At 41.2% G+C, this 23,357-nt stretch overlaps 1 protein-coding gene across 1 annotated transcript in view; it reads right to left on the reverse strand.

Annotated features, from left to right (window-relative positions):
• Positions 1–11,095: 11,095 nt before the first annotated feature.
• Positions 11,096–23,357, reverse strand: part of LOC126106137 (uncharacterized) — a 134,734-nt gene continuing 122,472 nt past the window's right edge. Inside the window, exons 5-6 of the mRNA XM_049912380.1 lie at positions 11,618–11,730; positions 11,096–11,511 (exon numbers count right to left, since the gene is read on the reverse strand). Of these exons, the coding sequence (XP_049768337.1) occupies positions 11,681–11,730 (50 nt within the window). The 3' untranslated portion in view covers positions 11,096–11,511; positions 11,618–11,680. The remainder of the gene's footprint in view (positions 11,512–11,617; positions 11,731–23,357) is intronic.

Here is a 23,357-nt window from a genome sequence, read left to right on the forward strand (position 1 = left end):
CAGCTCGATTCAACAGATGCAAAGCATGCATCGACCAATTTTTTTTCCATCTCATCATCATCATCATCTTGTATTTGACTCAAATGTAGCTGAGAGTGACATTGCTAGCATCACACGACTAGTTAAAACACTAGTGCAGTAGTGTGACAAATTATTTTTAGTTTAAAGATATGGCAAAAGACTGACTTTTGCCAATGCTGTCTGTTCTTTTGTGTGCTGGATATATTCCCACTATAGTCCTAAATTTCTTATCTTTACCAATTTGTGCATTGAAGCCCCCCAACAACAGTTTGATGTTGCAGGCTGGAATTTTATTCCTCATTTCCAGAATTTATCTGCTTGTTACAGTTGTGGATGCATGTGTGTGCTTTGGTTTTTGATCAAAAGTAGGGAACTTCTTTCAGAGGAATGTGTGAAATTAGTACTGACTTGATGAAATTTTTCTTGTGTTGCCTTTAAATATTGTCATATTTCTGGTACCTTCTGTTATAGTTTATGTAGTGCTGTTCAAATTTCCCTACTTCAGTTTTTGTTTTATTACTGTTTATTAAAACATTCAGTGCTACTACAGTAACGATGACACACTATCTCTGCAAGAAACATACGGGGTGTTCAAAAAGTCTCTCCACAGTACCGTATGCCGCAGTGAATATACCGAAATGAAACTCAGTGAAATACAAGTTATTAATTTATTGAATATTTATTTTTACTTACAAATTTTCACATTAAATGTTGAAAGTGTCCCCCCTGTTGTTGAATACACAATTCAATTTGTCTAATCATGTTTCCAAACACAAGTTGGTTCATTTCTTCTGTAACAGAAGCAGTGAAAGTGGATATTGCAGTTTTCAATTCATCGATGGATTTTGGAGTTTTTATAGCCAGTTGCTTTCGCTACACCCCAGAAGAAAGTTTGGTGGTGTTAGGTCAGGCGATCGTGGAGGCCTAAGTCCCTGTGAAATCATGCGGTCACCAAAAACATCAGCAAGCAGTGACATTGAAACGCGAGGTATATGCTTGGTTGCACCATCTTGTTTAAAATAACCGTCCAGTATTGCACTTAACCCAGTTTTTCCTATGAATGGGTACAGAATATCACAGCAGTATCGTTGTGCGTTTATTGTTTTGTTGAAAAAACCAGACAGGCGAACAATCATACGGTACTCCTTAGCGACTTTTTGAACGCCCCGTATTACTTCAGGGAAAAGGAAGGATATACAGTAGTATTAAGGTAACCAGCAGAGAAATGAATTGTATCTTATCAGGTTGTATACGTGGACAAGAAAAAAATTCTCAGATTTTTCCCGGATCTCCCGGTTAAAAAATCACTTTTTCCATGATAAGCGACAGTGTGCTTTCCCTCGAAGCTATAAAAACATCAGTCCTCTGAATGGAAGACGTTTTACAGAAATCCATTTTGTTTTCATATGACGTGTGAACTGTAAATGAAGAGGAAATAGGACATCAGGAAACAGCAAAATCACTAATCGTAAACACAGGTCACTATCCCCCTCCCAATTAAAACCCAGACAGCTTTGCGCATGCCGTGAATCTGCCAGCTTGGGCTCGCCAGGAAAATTTTTGTGTGTACCATGCATTAATGCTTCTTGTTACTGTTGCAGCCACACTTCAAGTAGCCAGAAGCGGGAGAGGGCATTGCCCATAAGCAACTCAACTGTGCATGAGCCTGCTGTCAACTGCTCAAGACGAACTTAAGTCGGAAGCAGTTTGCTGTTATGAAGTATTCCATAGTCTTCGTCCCAAAACCTTTGACACATTTTGGTGTTTATTATTTCTTGCCAGTCAAAATCACAAAAATTTAAATCAAGACTAAAACAATGAAAAATTCCCAGTTTTCTCCCAGATAAAAAAAATTCATGGGTTTTTCCCGAAGCATATACACCTTGCTTATGTAACTCTCATTTGTGTCTCCAAATACTACGGAAGGTGGTGTTTAAATCCCACACAGTGAACACACAGATTACGCTGTCAGCCCTGATTTGTAAAGCAACTGTGTGTGCCTTCACTCTCACGTAACTATTTATCAGTGCTTGACAACATGTGAAAACTACTTAGCTGTTCTGTACCTCGTCCATTGAGATAAGGAAGTGGTGTTAATGATTCCAGATAGGACTATCATGATGCACAGATTCCATTTCTAGGACCAACCATACAGACAGAAGTGTGTGTCATATTGCTAAAATACTAGGGATGAGAAGTGATAGTACACGTCTCTAGAACCTTGAGGATTTCCCAGTGCACATCTTGTAAAGCATGCCTTGTGAGAAACTCGGGAATGGAAGTGTGCTTTTAATATCACATGTTCGAGCTCAATAACATTCACTAGACTTTGATGTCTCGCAGAAGGCAATTGTGAACTGAGGCCTTCTATTCACAGCGAATAGTGTAGGTACAGTCTGGTAATCCTGCAATAGAAACAACACATGGGGAGAATATGGTCATTTGTTTGGCATCAGTCGGAAATAACTGTACTAAATGCAATTCTAATACACATATTGTGGCAATGAAGATGAAATAATTGGCCTGGGAATAAACTGGATGTTTCTGAAAATAAAATACAGTGTCATATTTGTCCCTGGTATACTATTTCTGAAAGATTAAATACAGTTGGCATGATTCCCCTTTTGAAGAGACATGAAATGTTTCAAGGCATTTGAGCATTAGCTTGTATGTTCGGCGTTGCAGGTTATTAGTGCAGATATGACAAATGACGATAAAGTTGTTGTAGTCTACAGTTCAAAAATTAATTTGATGCAGTCTCCCGGCTGGTCTATCCCATGAACGTCTCTTTGGTTCTGGATAATTACTGCAACCTGCATACATATTTTTAAATCTTCTCTCACAGACTCGATTCAGTACCTCTTTCTTCATTGGTTTTCTGATCTACCCATCTAATCTTCAGCATTCTTCTGTAACACTACATTTCAATAGTTCCTACTCTTCTCTTCTCGTTGCTCATCTAACAGTCAATCTCTTGCAAAACTCTGGTTGGAACCTCACCTCCATTCAGTCCGGACATGGTACTTGGACTACTACCTGTTATCCAAGTTGAAGGAATGTTTGTCTGCACAGTGGTTCTTCACCGCTGACAACAAGATTCAATACTTTCTGAAAGCCATGGCAGCAAGCTGGTGACATGGAATTTGTAAAACTGCCTCAGTGTCTCCAAAAAGCATCGACCAAAATGGCCATTATGTAGAAAAATAAAGCGTGCTTCCACCTTTAAAATTATGTAATTATTTTTATAGAAAATAAATGGTTGGTTGTATAAGTGAAAATGCGGGAGACCTTACTTTTGGGATTTTCCTCATAATTGTGAAGATTGACTACTATTAAAAGTGGAAACAAATATTATGTTGGTCACGGTGTGACGACAGGAAAACAGCTTCACTTGCTGTGTGCGGGGCCTTTTATATTTTGACGTCGCAACTTGATCGTTGAGGAGTAACCAAGCTCTCCAAGAATGAAAATAAAACATAAGTTGGTTTTGTGATAAATAAAATATCTGGTAATCCAGATTCCAATAGGTTTACAATATAAGTTACTCCTCTCTTCCCTTTGGTAAAGGACCATAGTAGTCAGCTGCTGTGAGATCAAGTAATGCTATAGGTATTACAGAATATAGCTTATATGGTACTCAACTACTATTTTCTTTTATCTTTTGACACAAGTCACAGGTGTCGAAAGTGTTCTTAACTGTTTGACTTAAGTTTTTATAATAAAATTTAATCATATGTGTAATATATTTATTAACTTTAAAGTTCCCATATCCTTCAAGTAAGAATCAAACGAGATACTCTTCTGCATTCTAAGGAAACTGTGTAGTTTCCAAAATGCTGAACCTCTGTTGACACTCCAAAACAAAGATTCTTGATACACTACTCATTTCTTTTACAGTTAGTATACCTCGTTTGCTAGCCACAAATATCTCACAAATATCTTTTTTATTTTTCATGCAGGGTAACGTACTTCATTCTTAGTGTAACCAACTGATTGGATATTTATGGCAAATATCACTCCTGGGCCTCTTGTTCTGGTTAAGTCATCCACAGCAGGGGTAATTTGGATAGAGCATTGGATACCACATTCTGTGACACCTTTACATAATTTCTTTGTATTTTGAATTCCTGTAGAAGAGCACCGAGCACAGAAGGAGACACATAAGCAGATTTACCAAAGTCCTTATTAGCAAGTTCTGCCATATGGTAGGTACGATAGGCGATAATGTCTCTATCAACAAAACTTTCAAGTCCAGGAACACTAGGTACACCTGTACCTCCACGTACAATGGCTACAGTGAGCCAACTGTTATCATGATCGAAAGTATCGTTAATGTCAATACTAAAATTAAGTCTGCAACCACAGAAAACACAAGGTCCGTCGACAAGTGAAGTAGCAGCAACACTCTTAACTGGTATGCGGTTCTTCTTGTCTCCAGCTGTTGTGGCGAACTCGATGTTCTCGATGGTTTTATAAACTGTCTGTTTAGAACCATTAACCGACACGGGTACATCACGAACCGGGGGGGCTCAAGGAGGCAACAGTTTTGTTCTATTAATAGACTTATCGCCTGACCTTGCTGACCTCGCGCAGCTGCGGCTGGCTTACGCACAAGTCCAAGCTACTGCATATACTATATAAGCGAGCGAGAGCCGTGCAGAAACTCACTAGCGCTGCTGCTGCTGCACAGGCAACTCCATTGAACGCCGCCACGATGCCTTACAGGAGAATTCGTCGCCGTTCTAAACAGACAGTGTATAAAACCATCAAGAACATAGAGTTCACCACAACAGCTGGAGACAAAAAGAACCGCATACCAGTTAAGTGTTGCTGCTACTGCACTTGTCGATGGACCTTGTGTTTTCTGTGGTTGCAGACTTAATTTTAGTATTGACATTAACGATACTTTCGATCATGGTAATAGTTGGCTCACTGTAGCTATTGTACGTGGAGGTACAGGTGTACCTAGTGTTCCTGGACTTGAAAGTTTTGTTGACAGAGACATTCTTGCCTATCGTACCTACCATATGGAAAGACAACACTCGGTGAGCAGGGTAAACCACAATCTTTGACCCCGAATGAGCATCTGAAACTTAGGCAAACTCAATACTGAGGCTAATAATCCTTTTCAGTGATGGTGTCCACTCAGTTCATGCTTATTCAGGCTCCCGCCTGCAAAAGCTATAGTTGCATGTTCACCTTCTTCAGGATTTCATACCTCTTGAAACAATGAGACTAACGTATAAATGATAAATTGCCTCTCAGCTTTTGTCTCATGATCTTGGGCTGACATTTGCCTAACAATTTTTCAGACGTTTCAATCCTCCACTGCCGGTAGTGGAACGGGAGTAGATATTGTGGATGGAGATTATATGTGTGTTGCACCAATGTCTGATGGTTTTCTCTGATATCTGCTCTGATTTCTCAGTCCCTGCAATTGTCATTCATTGCAGCAAGTCCTTTTACTTTGAGTTTCTCTTATTTTTCATTGAAACTATTGTCAGTTTTGTGAAGTACTACAGCTTTCCTGAACAATGGGCAAAGATGCTCTTCTCCACAGTGTGAACCCACGTGTTGGGGAATTTTATTGTGTGTCTGGTGTCACACAGCAGGCGTTCCACCACAGCCAACTTCTGAACCAGCCCACCACCAATAAAAAAGTGTGAACCTCTGTTCTCTGGTGGTATTTCACCTTCTCATACATCTTGCACACCAGATGGAATAGTTTAGCCATGGCTGACTCTCTCAAGACTGGCAGTAGTTCTGGCAGAATGTCGACTACTCTAGAGGTCTTTTGACTTAGGTCTTTCAGTGCTCTGTCAACAGGGGGTGGCTACTTAAACTTGGAGCGGGCGAGTGAGGGGGGGGGAGAGGGGGGCGGGGGGGAGAATTCCTTGAGAATTCCAGCTATGAGGAGGAAGATGGTGTCAAGAAGCCCCTCATAAATTAAGGGTGAGTGGGGGCCAGCATACCACAGTAATGACTTCTCTTTCCTCTCAGCTGAACAATATACCAGCCATAAGCAGTATTTCAACCACAAATTTTAAACATTGACAATTTATATGGAATAATATTCAAACAATTAACACACTTTGAGATATTAAGTATTTTAAAATTTGTGACTTATAAAACTTAATATAATTCAGTTTCAATGGTAGTTAAAAATACAGAATTCCCTGAGATTTTATAAATTTCTCTGAAGTTTTACTTATTTTTTCCAGAAAAATTTACTCCCTGTGAAAGCCAGGTTTTCCAGATGGATCGCCACTCCAGTCAAATTCTTATTGAAGTATCATATCCCCCTCTCATCTTCATCTAGGTTCTCCTCCCTTTCTACAAATTGCCATCTAAGCTCATCTCCCTTGAACAGATTCCCTACATCATGGTTACACAACTCAAAAGTAGTCCAGGTCCAAACAAAAACGAGAATCTAAAGTGCAAGCCATAGTACATTTCTTGGTCAATTGGATCATATATAATCTATAAAATTAATAAAAATTAATCATTATTTCAATTATTAATTATTATTTTATTATATATTTTCACTTAGTTGTGACACAGAAATAGAAAACATACAGTACAGATACAGACTACGAATGTAAGCAGCAACCAAAAATATTAAACTTGGTATACACAAAAATAATTTTTGAACTCTTGAATATATACATTATTTACAAAATATTTTTATTAAGACACATTTAGTGGCAGTGAGGAATGATTGATTTAGTAGCATAGTAGCACGACAAACTACTCTGCTGAAAAAAATACACTCCTGGAAATGGAAAAAAGAACACATTGACACCGGTGTGTCAGACGCACCATACTTGCTCCGGACACTGCGAGAGGGCTGTACAAGCAATGATCACACGCATGGCACAGCGGACACACCAGGAACTGCGATGTTGGCTGTCGAATGGCGCTAGCTGCGCAGCATTTGTGCACCGCCGCCGTCAGTGTCAGCCAGTTTGCCGTGGCATACGGAGCTCCATCGCAGTCTTTAACATTGGTAGCATGCCGCGACAGCGTGGATGTGAACCGTATGTGCAGTTGACGGACTTTGAGCGAGGGCGTATAGTGGGCATGCGGGAGGCCGGGTGGACGTACCGCCGAATTGCTCAACACGTGGGGCGTGAGGTCTCCACAGTACATCGATGTTGTCGCCAGTGGTCGGCGGAAGGTGCACGTGCCCGTCGACCTGGGACCGGACCGCAGCGACGTACGGATGCACGCCAAGACCGTAGGATCCTACGCAGTGCCGTAGGGGACCGCACCGCCACTTCCCAGCAAATTAGGGACACTGTTGCTCCTGGGGTATCGGCGAGGACCATTCGCAACCGTCTCCATGAAGCTGGGCTACGGTCCCGCACACCGTTAGGCCGTCTTCCGCTCACGCCTCAACATCATGCAGCCCGCCTCCAGTGGTGTCGCGACAGGCGTGAATGGAGGGACGAATGGAGACGTGTCGTCTTCAGCGATGAGAGTCGCTTCTGCCTTGGTGCCAATGATGGTCGTATGCGTGTTTGGCGCCGTGCAGGTGAGCGCCACAATCAGGACTGCATACGACTGAGGCACACAGGGCCAACACCCGGCATCATGGTGTGGGGAGTGATCTCCTACACTGGCCGTACACCACTGGTGATCGTCGAGGGGACACTGAATAGTGCACGGTACATCCAAACCGTCATCGAACCCGTCGTTCTACCATTCCTAGACCGGCAAGGGAACTTGCTGTTCCAACTGGACAATGCACGTCCGCATGTACCCGTGCCACCCAACATGCTCTAGAAGGTGTAAGTCAACTACTCTGGCCAGCAAGATCTCATGATCTGTCCCCCATTGAGCATGTTTGGGACTGGATGAAGCGTCGTCTCACGCGGTCTGCACGTCCAGCACGAACGCTGGTCCAACTGAGGCGCCAGGTGGAAATGGCATGGCAAGCCGTTCCACAGGACTACATCCAGCATCTCTACGATCGTCTCCATGGGAGAATAGTAGCCTGCATTGCTGCGAAAGGTGGATATACACTGTACTAGTGCCGACATTGTGCATGCTCTGTTGCCTGTGTCTATGTGCCTGTGGTTCTGTCAGTGTGATCATGTGATGTATCTGACCCCAGGAATGTGTCAATAAAGTTTCCCCTTCCTGGGACAATGAATTCACGGTGTTCTTATTTCAATTTCCAGGAGTGTATTCTCTGCACATAGCTATCACTCACCAATCTCCTGTACACAATGCCACTTATTATTATTCTGGAATTTGAGTAGAGCCTTCTGGCCATTCAGATGAGGTTCCTTGTGTGATTTACAATTTCTTCCCTGCTGTTGTTTCGAAGCAAATTTGTTCCCATATGGATAAAAACATCTTTTGGATTTCTGTTACGCTTATCTGCTGTGTTCCCTCTTGAGTTTAAGACATTGTGTAGGTGTGTACGCAATTGAAGCATACTGATTCCTGGTCGGACATCAATTTCGGAGTGACTATTTTTTTCAATAATAATAATACAGAATTCACTTTCTGCCTCATTACAATACTTCTTTCTCTCTTTTTTTGTACATTACATCTGAATAATGAGGACAAAGACTTCAGAACCAGATTTAAACAGTAAGACATTTCAAGGAGCAGAAGTGGACTATCACCACAATTTACTGGTTATGAGCTGCAGATTAAAACTGAAGAAATGGCAAAAAGGTAGGAAACTAATGAGATGGAAACTGGATAAATTTCAGGAACAAGATGTTGTTGAGAATTTCAGAGAAAGCATTAGGCAACAGTGGACTGAAGTGGGGGAAGAAATAAAATAGAAAACAAATGGGTAGCTGTGAGAAATTCAATAGAGTAGGCAGCAGAGGATGACATAGGCAGAAAGACGAGGCACAATAACAATGCCTGGATAACATAGGAGATATTGCATTTGATTGACAAATGAAGAAAACATGAAAATGCAGCAAATAGAATGGGCCACGGGAAATAATGATGCCTAAAAAATTATACTAAGAGAACTGAAAAATGGCACACAGGAATGGCTTAAGGATAAATGCAAGATATAGTAGCATGAATAAATGAGGAAGAAATATATGCCACCAATAGGAAAATTAAAGACACATTTCAAGAAATAAGAAGCAGCTCTATAAATATCAAGAGCTCAGGTAGCAAGCCAGTGCTTAGCAAAGAAGGAAAAGCTGGAAGTGGTATATGGAAGGGTAAAAAAAAAAAAAAATAATGAACTTTTGGCAATATTATACAAAGGGAAGAGGACATCAATGAAGATGATACAGGAGGTATGATACGGCAAGCAGAATTTGACACAGCACTAAAAGAAGTATGAGGTGTGTACAAAAAGTAGCAAGGAATTTTTTAATTTTGCGGGCTTTATACATCTGATTTTTCCATATATATATATATATATATATATATATATATATATATATATATATATATATATATTCTTGAGGGTCCACACATTCCACATGCATGTTTGCATTTTCAGCTGTTTTGAGTATTTAGTTTATTGTTGACAGTTGAAAAGGTTACACATGTTTTCGAGTGTTTGGCAAACTTTTTACTTTCGAAAAATACGGATCAAACAATTTGTATTAAATTTTGTTTGAAAAATGGAATAAAATACAGGATTACATGTGAAACGTCAACTGTAGCTTTTGGCAAGTCTAGTGGGAGTGAGACAAGTGTTTGAAAGTGGTATAAATGTTTCAGAGAGGTCTGAGAAGATCTAGGAAATTGCTGAATCACCATCAGAAACGTTGCTGATGATGCTGGCATATCCTTGGGCTCATGCCAAGCAATTTTATCAGATGTTTTGGGCATGAAACATGTAGCAGCAAAATCTGTTCCAAAATTGTTAAATTATGATAAAAAATGATGTCACACAGACGTCACTCAGGAACTGCTAGAAGTTAACAATTATCCAGAACTCCTAAAGAAGGTTATAACAGCTGACAGAACATGGGTATGTGGGTATGACATCAAAACCGAGGCCCAATCGTCCCGATGGAAACTGCCTGAAGAGCCAAGACTGAAAAAAAAATTCGGTAAGTTTGATCCCATGTGAAGGTTCTCATGGTTTTCTTCAATTACAATGGGATAGGACTTCACGCGTTCCTGTCTTAAGGTCATACACACAATAAGAAATACTACCTAGAGAAGAATGGGACCAGAATTGTGGCAACACCTCTCACCAAAATTGCATCACAATAATGCTCCTGCTCATGCCTCAATGCTTGTTCATGATTTTTTTTTGGCAAAAAACAGAAGCATTATATTGCCTCAGCGACCGTATTTGCCGGACATGGTCCCCAGTGACTTCTTTCTATTCCTGAGACTGAACCATGAAAGGACATTGTTTTGTCACCACTGGCAAGGTAAAAACAGGCTTGCTGAAGGTGGGATTCCTATGCTGCGTTTGACGCATGCGGCAGCCGTTGTGTGCCTGACGCAGAGCTGGCGATTCCTATAGAGCAGCGGCCGCACAGTGTTTAGTTGGTCTGCTGCGTCTGTGCCAAAAGGATGAGTGAGTGCGATTTGTTGTTTTATCTAATGTTAGAAGACGTTGAAGATGAAGAAATTCAGCTTCAGCTATGTGAGGGAAATGCTGAAACACATCCAATTTACCTCACAAGAACTGAGGAAGGCTGTTTCGAACAACTCATCAGTCAGCACTTGTTAAAAAATGACCAGAAATTTAGAGAGTATTTCAGGTTGAACATAGCGCAGTTTAACTATGTTCTCAATACTGTCAAAGAAGATATCGGGAAGGATTCGTCTCCCAGATATCCATACCCTACAACACCAGATAAAAAAACTAGCTTTAACATTGAGGTATGTACAATAAAATTTGTTAATGTGTTACTGCTTTATTAATAATGCACACAGTGTAAAAAATGAAAATTGCACAATTCAAAAATATGAAATTAACACTTATTGCAACATTAAATGCATTAATAAGCTGGCGTTTCTGTCTCTGTGGTGGTCTGAATGATGCGATGTCCTCCACATCTTCGGAAAAAAATTTCATTTTCTGACAAAGTAGGCAATGTGTTGATAGCAGTGTTGGAGTTGTTGAGTATGAAAAAGTACTTTGAGATGAAAGACGCATGGAAGAGTAGTATTCAAATTAACTGTGATTCTCCAAATCAATAAGCATCTGCAAGGATCTCAATTTGACTTCATTGATCAAATTTTTTTACACTGCAGGCGATACTTTTAAAAAATAAATCGATGCCATCATCACACTTCAGGCAGTCTTTTCATTAGTTTTTCTCTTGGCCTGCTTAGAATCATCAACTCCATGATTTTTTTCATTTTGTTGTGACCTTTTCCTGGGTGGTCTGAATGATGCGATGTCTTCCATGTCTTCAGAAAAAAATTTCTTTTTCTGACAAAGTTGGCAATGTCTGGCACACCTCTCTGTTACTCAGTTCACCATCATATTGTGGGCTTTGCACTTCATCTGCCGCAACGTCGTTGGATGTACTTCTGTGAAATGAAATGTATTACAAAAATACAGGTAATTCAGTGTCAATAATAAAATGAAACAGAATAAAAAAAATAATGTAAACAGGCAAATTGTATGGCAACTTACACTCGCTTGTGATCCATTTTGTTTAAAAATGTTAACATATCAGCCAGTGACCAATTATTTCCTTTACTGGAAGCAGACCTTCCAGTACTTTTCCTTTTCTCTGCCGTCTTCAACTATAAAACACAATACAGTCAAATAATTAAGTACCTTAATATTTGTTAGATGTAAAAATAATAATTTTTAAAGTTACATCTATCTTATTTTTATTTTGTTTTTAGGTTTATGGCAAGGGGGAAACATTCAGAATATCTCCTTACATCAGTAAAATCATACAAGTTGTGCTATCAGTTCTACATAAGAAGTTACTGCCAATCCTTTTGCCACCGATGTCATCTGACCAGTTGAAATCAAAATATAAGGAATTTGAAGAAAAATGGCAATTTCCTAACTGTGCGAATTTTTCCCCCTGCACTGTCAAGCTCATTGTATTACAACTACAAACATTTTTTTTTTCTACCATCCTGTAGTTGATGCGAACTACAAGTTCATTTTCATTGATGTCGGGTCATATGGGAAAGAAGGTTACAGTAGAATTTTTGATAAAAGTAATATTGGGAAACTGTTTTCAAGTGGTAAGATGTTTCTTCTACCTACTAAGCTGCCGGATTCGGACATAGTAGTGCCACGTTTTTGTAGGCGACGAGGCATTTCAATTACATCCAAACATGATAAAACCTTTCTCTTATCGAGTTGCTAGTACTGACCAAAAAAAGCTATTTTTAACTACTGTCTTTCACGAGCTCATAGAGTTTCTGAAAATGCCTTCGCTCTGTTAAGTCAAGTATTTTGCATATTTTATTCGCCGATCAGTCTGAAGCCAGAAACGACTGATAATTAGATTATTGTTGCTTATTGTTTTACACAATTTACTTAGACATGCATTCTTAGAGAAAGTTAATGAGCCTTATTTTGAATTAAACAGAAGTGAAACACTACCTACTGAAAATCTTGGACCATTAGCAAGGAGTGGCGGTTATGCACATGCTGATGGATTTTCTGTGCAAGATTCATTTACAGAATACTTAAACAGCCGTGCAGGTGCAAGGATAACGCTGTGGAAAAGTGATCACGTTAACAGAACTCAGTAAGCTTTGAGCTCCCTAATCTTTAAAAATTTGTATGCACATTATAATAAATTGAATTTTTATAATATACATCAGGGTTGGGGGTTGGATTGTTTGGGGAAGGAAGTCGGCCGTGCCCTTTGAAAGGAACCATCCCGGCATTTGCCTGGAGAGATTTAGGGAAATCACGGAAAACCTAAATCAGGATGGCCGGATGCGGGACTGAACCGTCATCCTCCCGAATGCGAGTCCAGTGTCTAACCACTGCGCCACCTTGCTCGGTTATACATCAGGTTTTGGTATTCACTTTGTGTACACTTCATTATTATAATAATAACAACTGAATATTATGTGGGACAATGCTACTTATTCTTGTTTATTACAATATGCATTATTTGCCTGACAACTAAGTATTAAACATTATGAATAAACAGAAAATATATAGTACTTTTCGTACTTGTTCTTTCCACGAATTTCGCTATCTCTCTCCAAGCATTATCCTTCACAGTTTGGCACTTGTCTACTAGTAATTATACATCATAGATACAAGGAAATTTAGAAACCATTTCTACTAGTTTCTCATCTTCCACCACCGTGAATAGTACTTTTCCCTCTGACATGCTGTCATGTTTTCCTTTGCGGCTGCGTCTAGTCTGCTCTCAACCGGCTGAGCCGCAGCCGTAGCGTCAGCTGCACAGTCCCTTTTAACACCATCTGTAGCAGTACAGTGTGACAGAGGCATAACGGTGGCTGCATGCGTCAGACGCTGCATAGGAATCCCACCTTGAAGGGGCTGAACATCACAATGAAACGTGACTTCCAGAAATGCTCCAACGCTGGAAAAAGTGCTGGCACAAGTGAGTTATATCCGAGGGGGACTACTTTGAAGGAGACAAAGTTGTTGGTGATGAAAAATAGAGACTCTTCATGAAACACAGAAATTCCATTACTTTTTGATCACACCTCATATGTGGAAACAAGGTCCATGAAGCAGACGACATTGCCTCAGAATTGTTGAGATCCTTCGGGAAGCCACGTTTCAGGAAATTATTCCATCATGTGTGCAAGATAAATGAGACAGGGGAAGTACAATAAGGCTTCAGGAAGAATGTAATAATTCCAGTTCCAAAGAAGGCAGGTGTGAGTACCAGTGGACTAGGAGTTAAATAAACCATAGAAGCAACATACTGACAAGAATTATTTACAGAAGAATGAAAAACTGGAAGAAGCCATCCTCAGGGAAGATCAGTTTGGATTACAGAGACATACAGGAACATGTGAGGCAATAATCCCTCTACAACTTATTCTTGAAGATAGGTTAATGAAAGGCAAACCTGCATTTGTAGATTTAGAGAAAGTTTTGACAAAGTGCACTGGGCTTAAACTCTGAAACTTTGTTGGCAGGAAGGATAAAATGCGGAGAGCGAAATGTTGTTTACAACTTGCACAGATACCACACTGCAGTTATAATAACGAAAGGACTTGCAACAAAAGCAGTGATTGAGAAGGGAGTGAGACAGGGTTTTAGCCTATCCATGATGTTAATCACTCTGCACACTGAACAAACTGGAACAGAAACCATAGAGAAATTTGGAAAATGAATTAAAGTTCAAGAAGAAGAAATAAAACTTGTAAGGCCTGCTGATGATATAATTCCATCACAGGTGGAAATGGACTTGGAAGAGATGTTGAATGCAACAGATAGTGTCTCAATAAGAGATTACAAGACAAACATCAGCAAAAATAAAACAAAGGTATTGGAAAGTAGCGGAATTAAATCAGGCGATGCTGAGGGAACTAGATTAGGAAATGAAACACTAAAAGCAGTAGATCTGGAGAACAGAAATTTGTTAACATAAAAGTACGTGTTAAGATTCATTTTCTGAAGGTATTTATCTAAAGAGCAGGGGAAATGTAGACTTATACAGATGTGAAACATGACTCACTCAGACGAGAAGAGCATACACATTTTTGAAATGTGATGCTACATAAGAATGTTGAAAATTAGATGGGTGGATCAAATAACAAACAAGGTGGTACTGAATCAAACTGGGAAAATAGAAATTTATGGCACAACCTGATCAAAAGAAGGGATCGGTCGACAGGACACATCCTGAGGCACACAGGAATTGTCAATTCGGTAATGGAAGAAAGTGCGAGGGGAGACTGAGATCCGAACATGAGAAGCACGCTCAAATGGATGTTGAGGTGTAATATGTCATTTACAGAATGAGATGTTTGACATCCTTGATATCCACTAGCTGACAGAAGATGTTCGTGAGTTAAGGTAGTTACTAAGTAGAAAGCACTCCACTTTGGGAGGTTTTTGACGGATTGTGCAGATCGAAGTTGCACCAATCCTATGTTAACGAGGGCGACTGACTGGTGCTTCTACCTGGCGGGTGGAGTCGTTCGTTCCACAGGGTTGCAAATGAAGGGCACGGACTGCATTGGACTTCCATGTCATCAAAGAAATCATCGCCGAAGTGATTATTGATGTTAAGATTTTATTGTAAAAGTAAGTAGACACTCTTATGAGGTGCATTCATTCAAACATCTCGGCGGAATTTTACACCTATGTCATCAATCAATTAGAAGTTAGCATTGTATGTTACAGGAAATACACTGAGTTCCCTCCGTGGATTATTCCACCAGATAGAAGGAAAAAATCTTTTTATCTGTCATCGACACAGCGGATCAAAGTCCACAGGGGAGAAACTGGTTCACGGTCTGAGAGAAAGACATAGCAGGGACAGTGTACCATCAATATTGTACAGTGACCAACAGAGAACATAAGAGAATTGGAAAATCCTGTAAAATACATAAGCTGCAGATCGACTACTGGACTGTTTCAACAGTCCACAATAGGAAAATAAGCCACATAACATTCCAACGTACACTGTGGTTGTTAGGCAGAGACGATGAGTCTCACACAGTATAGACTAGTGCGGATAGCTGCATCAAGTAACGCAGTCTCTAGACTGAAGGTATGACAACATCACTGCCTTAACTTGTTGCCAAAAATAAAAATAAAATGGAAACACAGAGCCACTTCCATATTTGTACATTTAAGAGTTTCCCAGATCAAGTGAGGTTAAATGAAAGCAATACTATGCAACTGTTCTGTGAGGGCTGCTCTGTTCCTGTATGTGCTCCTACAAAACTGTCAATACTGAACTAATTTTGGACAGATTGTAATAAGGCACTCTGTGTAAAAATAAAAATTCTCTTAAGAAAACCAAAAAATTATCAAGAGACAGAATAGTTGGATAGTCATTACCCTCAGGATATGACATTCTAATTGCTGCTGACAGACATATACACTCATTCTTTAAAATAAATAAATAAAACCACAACCAACCTTGAATGACTAGAAGTAGAACATTCATATTCACAGGACATGTACATTAGTATGTTCTGCAGTAATGATTAGCATTTGAACAACATCGGCTCGTGGGTTCGATGTCAACATCAATATAGCAGCGCAACACCACCTATTGGTGAAACGTGCCTGCGACTCTCGATGTCGATATAAACTGAAGGTAATGGATCAATGTGACTTGCAGGATGCCTCGCAGACATATGTATGAACTGTACCATCAAATCAGTGAGTTTCAAAGAGGGTGCATTATTGGAATGAGAGAATGTGATTCATCCATCTGGGAAATTGCTGCTTGTGTGGGACGAAGTGTTTTGGCACTGCAACAGCTGTGTGCAGAATGGTTCAGAGGCCGTAGAACATGATGAGATGTATCAGGTTGTACCAACCACACCACCCCTCGAGAAAATCGACACTTCCTCTGAATGTTCCATAGAGCCGAGGAGGATGCAGGTCTGTCCTGCGATGCCAGTGTTACATGTCGTACACATCCTTATACGCATCAATGCCATCACACATGGATAAGTTATCAGGGACCATGGTGGACTACGTGCCCACTAGGCAACAGGACATATTCTGAACTGAGGTGGCGGGAGTGCTAATCATTTCTGCAGAACATATTAATGTACATGTCCTGTGAATATCAACATCCTCTCTCTTGTTGTTCAAGATGTTGTTCTATTTTTTCTGAACATGAGTGTGTAAACAGTGAGACCTTGGACCTCCCACTCTCTCTGACAACTTCCCCAGCATGTTTGTCTCCCCATGTCCTTATCTTGCTGTCTGACTGACCTGCCCTCATATCTAAGTACCTCTTTTCTCCTGCTGGAATAAACTAACAGTTCTGAAAGCCAAGAATTTTTGTTTCCCTACTTATACGCGTGTCTAAGAATTTAGAATATCCTTCCAGAAGTTAGCCATTCCATCCCCTTTTCATGAATAGATTACTTCTTTACCTTGTTTCTGAAGATACGGGGATATTTGATTTCCTGCCAAATGTCCACCATGAGCCTGTTATACTTTTTTTTACATAAAAGTATAAAACTCCATTCTCAACCACAGGTAGGGATTCATACTCTACAAGTAATTTACTTTTAATCTAGTACTGTGGTTGCGAAGTGCCACTGCATCCTAAATCCACTATAAATAGCTTCGAGATATGTGTATTGGCACTTAAGTGTAAGAACCTTAACATCCCTGAAGAGGCTTCTGCAAGATGTTCGGCTGTCAACATTACGTGGTATTATTACTGTACTCTTCTGTACAATAAATACTTCTTTGGCCTTTGCTATATAGCCCTAGGGCTGTATTTATTGGGAGTATGCAAAATAAGCAATCAATTGTAATACCAGTAGGAAATGGCTTGTTGAATACTGCATGGATAACCATTGGTTTTGCAGTATCTGATTAAATGTAAGGAATTTTATTTTCTTACAAACAGGCTTTCTAGTGAAACTTCCTGCCATTTCAAAACTTTGTGCTGGACCAGGACTCGTGCATTTCACAGGCAGGTGTCCTACTGACTGAGCTGTCTGATCATGGCTCACAACCTACCCTCACAGCTTACTTGTGCCAGTACATCTCCCACCTTCCAGATTCTTTCTGGGTACTTACTAGTGTTTACAAGTCTCTACTAGATTGTAACTATATTTTTAAAAATATTATTCAAATTAAAATTTTGCTTTGCTCATAATCAAAGAGTTAATTTATTTTTCAGAGTATTAATCACCTATTAATAGTAATACCTGAGACTGAAGAAAAGCAATCTTACAGATACTCCAAAATTTAAAAAAAATGTATTACAAAATTATAAAAACTGTCTAGATTCATATAACATACTGTTGTGACTCACAGTTAAGCGTGTGCTCTACATGCGGCGCTGTCTGCCAGCCATGCAGCAGCAGCGCCACCTAAGCAGCCAGCCAGCCAGCGGCCGCTAAACTTGGACTCAGTTACGATTTGATTGTTATTGTGTGTACACGTCTCACTCTGTTTACTTGATCTATGACTTTCATGTATTGCATCTTCCTTGAAATATATTTGTTCAACTAGAAGTTATTACAATTGGCGACGAGGTAGTGATTTTTCTTTTCCATCGTTGACCCATGTGTTTCCATGGCTACTTTACAGCAACTATTGCAAGGTCTCATAGAACAGCAAACGCTTCTCACAAATGCGATTCTTGATTTTGTCGCGGCATCAAATGTGGGGCGTCTCTCGTCATTGTCTCTACCTACTTTTCCTCCTTACGACGGGACGGCAGAAGACTGGTCTGATTACGAAACATGTCTTCGACAGCACTTCTTGGCATTTCATGTCGTGGACGAACAAACATGTAAGTCTCTGTTCCTTTCACAGATTTCACCTCAAATGTATCGGTTGTTGTCGCAATTGGCTCCTTCGAAAGATCCTGCGTCTTTGTCCTTTGCTGAAATGTGCTCACTTCTGTCCGTCTATTTTCAAAAGCAAACGCATGTGGTAGCCTCTCGTGTTGCCTTTTATCATTGTCAAAAACAACCGAATCAATCCTATCGCGCTTGGGCTGCTGAACTTCCCGGCCTCAGTAGAAAGTGTCAATTTGTTACTGAAGTTCACAAAGAATCCTACGCCGATTCCATGGTACAGGATGCTTTGGCAAATCCAACTCTAGATGACGTCCTATCCATTGCGCAGTCTTTTGAAATTTCTCGTGCCGCAGTACGCTTCCAAGCGCAGCATTGGCCTCACCGTAAACAAACCTCTAAGAAACTGCAGCAAAACCCACGGCAACTTCCTTCATGTCCACGGTGTTTTGCGAAACATTCACGAGAAGATTGTCCACAACGTTGAGCTGTGTGTCACAAATGCAAAAAAAAAAAAAAAAAAAAAAAGGTCATGTGTCATCCGTTTGCAGACACTGATTCTGATTCTGTGTTGTCTGTCAACTGTACTTCTTCCCTTTCAGGGAAGTTATTCCTCACTGTCCAAATACTTGGTCGAGATGTTCGCATGCAGGTGGATACTGGTTCTGCTGCCACTATCATCAATTCTCAGACATATCTTCAGTTGGGTTCTCTAATCCTGTCACGTGTCACTAGGCAATTACGGACTTACAATAAACAGAAGATTTCTCTCTTGGGACAATTTGATTCTGAGGTATCTTACAAATCTGTTGTTCGCACTGTTCCCACATTTGTGGTTGACCTTAGTAATGCAGAGAATCTTTTTGGTTTCGATGCCTTTCACGTTTTTGGGTTCTCTATATATGACTCTGTCAATATTGTCTCTGATGCTATTCCTTATGCTCAGTTGGATTCCTTATCGACGACATTTTCGTCCCTTTTCTCTCCTGAGTTAGGCCGTGCAAATGACTTTGAAGCGCATATCACGCTCAAACCCACTGCTCAGCCTAAGTTTTTTCAGGCCCGGTCCATTCCTGTGGCCCTTCGTGATCAGGTCAAACAGGAACTGGATCGTCTCACTGATTCAGGGGTCTTGCTTCCTGTCACTTCCTGTGAGTGGTTCTCTCATGTCATCGTCGTTGCTAAGCCAAATGGTGATATTCGTCTCTTTGGCGATTTCAATGCCACTGTAAATGCTCAATGCCTTATCGACACTTACCCTATGCCTCGATCTGAAGAATTGTTCACTAAACTTGCTGGAGGCCAGTATTTTTCTAAACTTGACCTGTCAGAAGCTTATCATCAACTTCCTCTCGATGCTGCTTCCCAGCAGTTTCTGGTCCTTAACACACCTTTCGGCCTCTATCAATACCAATGCTTGCCACTCTTTCAGCAATTCTTAGAACAATTATTGCTCACTGTCCCTGGGTGTATAAATTACCAGGACGACATAGTTGTCACTGGCACCACCACTGATGAACATCTTCAAAATCTCTGCACACTTTTTCATGTCTTACAGACTGCCGGTCTTAAGTGTAATCTTCAGCAATCAAAATTTTTTCAGGCATCTATCACTTACTTGGGGTTTAAACTCTCTCGGGATGGTATTCGTCCACTTCAGCATGCAATCGATGCCCTTCCTTGCCCTACATCTGTTAAGGAACTGCAGGCCTTCTTGGGGAAAACAGCATACTATCACAAGTTTTTACTGTCTGCTGCTTCGGTGGCTCAGCCGTTGTACCGCCTGTTGCATAAAAACGTGCCTTTTCACTGATCCGCATCATACGATGCGGCTTTCCAGAAATTGAAGACTATGCTGAAATAGGCCCCGTGCCTGGCTACTTATCGACCTGGCCAACATCTCGGTCTTGCCACGGACACCTCTCAATACGGGGTCGGTGCAGTCCTTGCGCACCGTTTTTCTGACGGTTCTGAACAACCCATTGCTTATGCCTCCAAAATGCTCACAGATGCCCAACAAAAGTATTCTCAATTTGAAAAAGAAGCTTTGGCCATTATTTATGCTCTTCATAAGTTTGGTGTTTTTCTCTATGGGTCCAAATTTCACCTTTCTACGGATCACAAACCACTTATTTCCTTGTTTCATCCATCAACGTCACTTCCCGACAAGGCTGCACACCGCCTCCAGTGTTGGGCTCTTTACTTGTCTCGCTTCAATTATGAGATTCATTTCTGGCCGACGGCTCTACATGCGAATGCTGATGCACTGTCTCGCCTTCCGATGGGTCCTGATCTGGCATTCGATAGGGACGAACTTTTGTGTTTCCACCTGGATGTTGCGAGCAGCGGGTTGTGGACGGGTTCCCCATCACCGGGGACCGGCTGACGGCTGCTACGGGTTCTGACCCTACCCTCTCCCGAGTTTTACGCTGTATTCAGAAGGGTTGGCCAGATCGTCCATCCGCTAAGCGTTCTGATCCATTGCGAAACTACTATGCTATGCGTTACCGCCTCACGGCTAGGGATGGTGTTATCCTCCTTTCCATCGAAAATGCTTCGCCGCATGTTGTGGTACCTGCGTCTCTGCGTGCTTCAGTTCTGCGCCTCCTTCACCAAGGGCACTGGGGTGTCTCTTGCACCAAATCTCTGATGCGCTGTCATGTGTACTGGCCCGGCATCAACTCTGAAATCACACACATGGTCGCTGCCTACGGCCCTTGTGCATCACAGGCCGCCGCCCCGAAGTCATCTTTGTCACCATGGCCTTCGCCTGAGAAGCCCTGGGAGCGTATTCATGCTGACTTCGCAGGACCTTTTTCAGGTACTTATTGGCTTCTCGTTATTGATGCCTACTCTAACTTTCCTTTCATTGTCTGTTGCACGTCGCCTACCACTGCGGCCACCACCAATGCTCTAGCCCGCATTTTCTCTTTGGAAGTCCTTCCCTCTGCTCTTGTTACTGATAATGGTCCGCAATTTGCCTCTTCCGATTTTGTGGATTTTTGTTCCCATCACGGTATCATGCATGTCAAGGCCCCTCCGTTCCATCCACAGGCTGAACGACTGGTCCGCACATTTAAGGCTCAGATAAGGAAACTCCTGACTTCTTCTGCTGATGATGTGCTTCTCCAATTTCTGCCTTCTTACCATTTCACCCCCATGTGCAACCACAGTACGGCTGAGCCCTTACATGGCCAACAGCCCCGCATGCTGCTTCATTTTCTGCGGCCTTCCACCTCATGGCCGCGGGTGCCTTCAGTTGGCCGGTTCGGACATGGGTGTTGCAGTGCGTCATTCGGACCAGCTTTGGCCTCGTGTGCTGGCAACGCCTGTTCCTGATGCCGCTACACCACCTTCGGCTCTACCTGACGCTCAGGATACTGGAATCTCTCATCTCTCATTACTCACAACGCAGTCCTCTCACCATCATATTAGTGCCAGCACAAGGACTGACACCACCAGGAGACGTGCCCATGCAGGAACCAGATGACCATCATCTGTCGGAGCAACTCTACTCGCCTCCTTCTCCTATGGACGCCAATACATCGCCCATGTCTCCTGTTATAACAACCAGACTTACCGCAACGGGCAGATTGGTGCACGGGGCCCCAGCAGATTCGACCCCCACGTCTCCTGTCATCTTGGCCCGTTATCATCGGGGACACTTCCGTCCGTACGGGAAGCCTCCTCCTCGAGACTTTACGGACAGTCAAACAACACCTATGGATGTTAGCAATATACAGGCCACCTCCATCGAGACCTGTGCAAAAAAGTGTTGTGACTCGCCGATCCTTCAAAGTGCCGCTGCGCAGTTACATGCATCCTCTACATGCAGTGCTGTCTGCCAGCCATGCAGCAGCAGTGCCACCTAAGCGGCCAGCCAGCGGCTGCTAGACTTGGACTCAGTTATGATTTGACTGTTAAAGTGTACACACATCTTACTCTGTTTACTTGATCTGTGACTTTCATGTATTGCGTCTTCCTTGAAATATATTTGTTCAACTTGAAGTTATTACACATACAATCTTAAAATATAAGATTAAAGATCTTACTATTAAGGTGATAGTTTTCTGGTTATGTCCATTGTGTGCACTAAATAAAACCAATCTTATCACACTGTACACCTTTTGTCTTTATTTTTTTAAAGGCATATTCAGTGTCCTGAAATATATCCATATTCACGAGTATAGCAATTTGCTTTACATACTAGACACTCTACTTCCAGATCAGACGCAGTGCTGGCACTCTATGATTTTGTATAATACAGTAATGCTGCTCTAAATATGAGCCCATTTTCTGTCTTTAAAGCTGCTGTTCCGCTTTCATTGGCACAGCACTGAGAGTATGAACACACATTTTCTTCATACTGTTCCAGACTACTGTAAAAATTCCAATCATTATTACATTATATAAAATCAGAAACTGCTACAAATGTTTCTAATCTGAAAGTACAATGCCTAGAATGCAAAGCAAAGTGGTACACATACAGATGCACATATCACACATTATTTTATGTTCTGGACAACCACAGCTGTTGAAATGCATGATGTTAGGAAGAAGTCCACTAACAACTGGTAAAATAGTTGTCTGTTAAACACAACCGGTTTAATGGCCTAAAGGCACATCATCAGGTGCAACATACATGGTAAAAAGCAAAGTCCAATGTCACCACATTTTATGGATATAGAACTTAATAAAGGAATGTGTAAAATACACTCAAAGTTAAGAGGTGATAGGCATACCCATCACTACTAGTCAAAATTTACTATTCAGTGAATATCGTCAATACTACAGTAAGCAAAATATAAACAAGACGTCCTCCATTATTTAAAATTTGCCTGCTCTATAACAAGAAAAAAGCAAAAATATTTTATATTGAGCAGATGGTTCCGGATTGGCAATAAAAAGTTGTCTCTGCTAACATAATTAGTCATGGCACTACGCAAATTACTATG

The sequence above is a fragment of the Schistocerca cancellata genome, chromosome 10 (assembly GCF_023864275.1).
Source record: "Schistocerca cancellata isolate TAMUIC-IGC-003103 chromosome 10, iqSchCanc2.1, whole genome shotgun sequence".
NCBI lineage: Eukaryota > Metazoa > Arthropoda > Insecta > Orthoptera > Acrididae > Schistocerca > Schistocerca cancellata.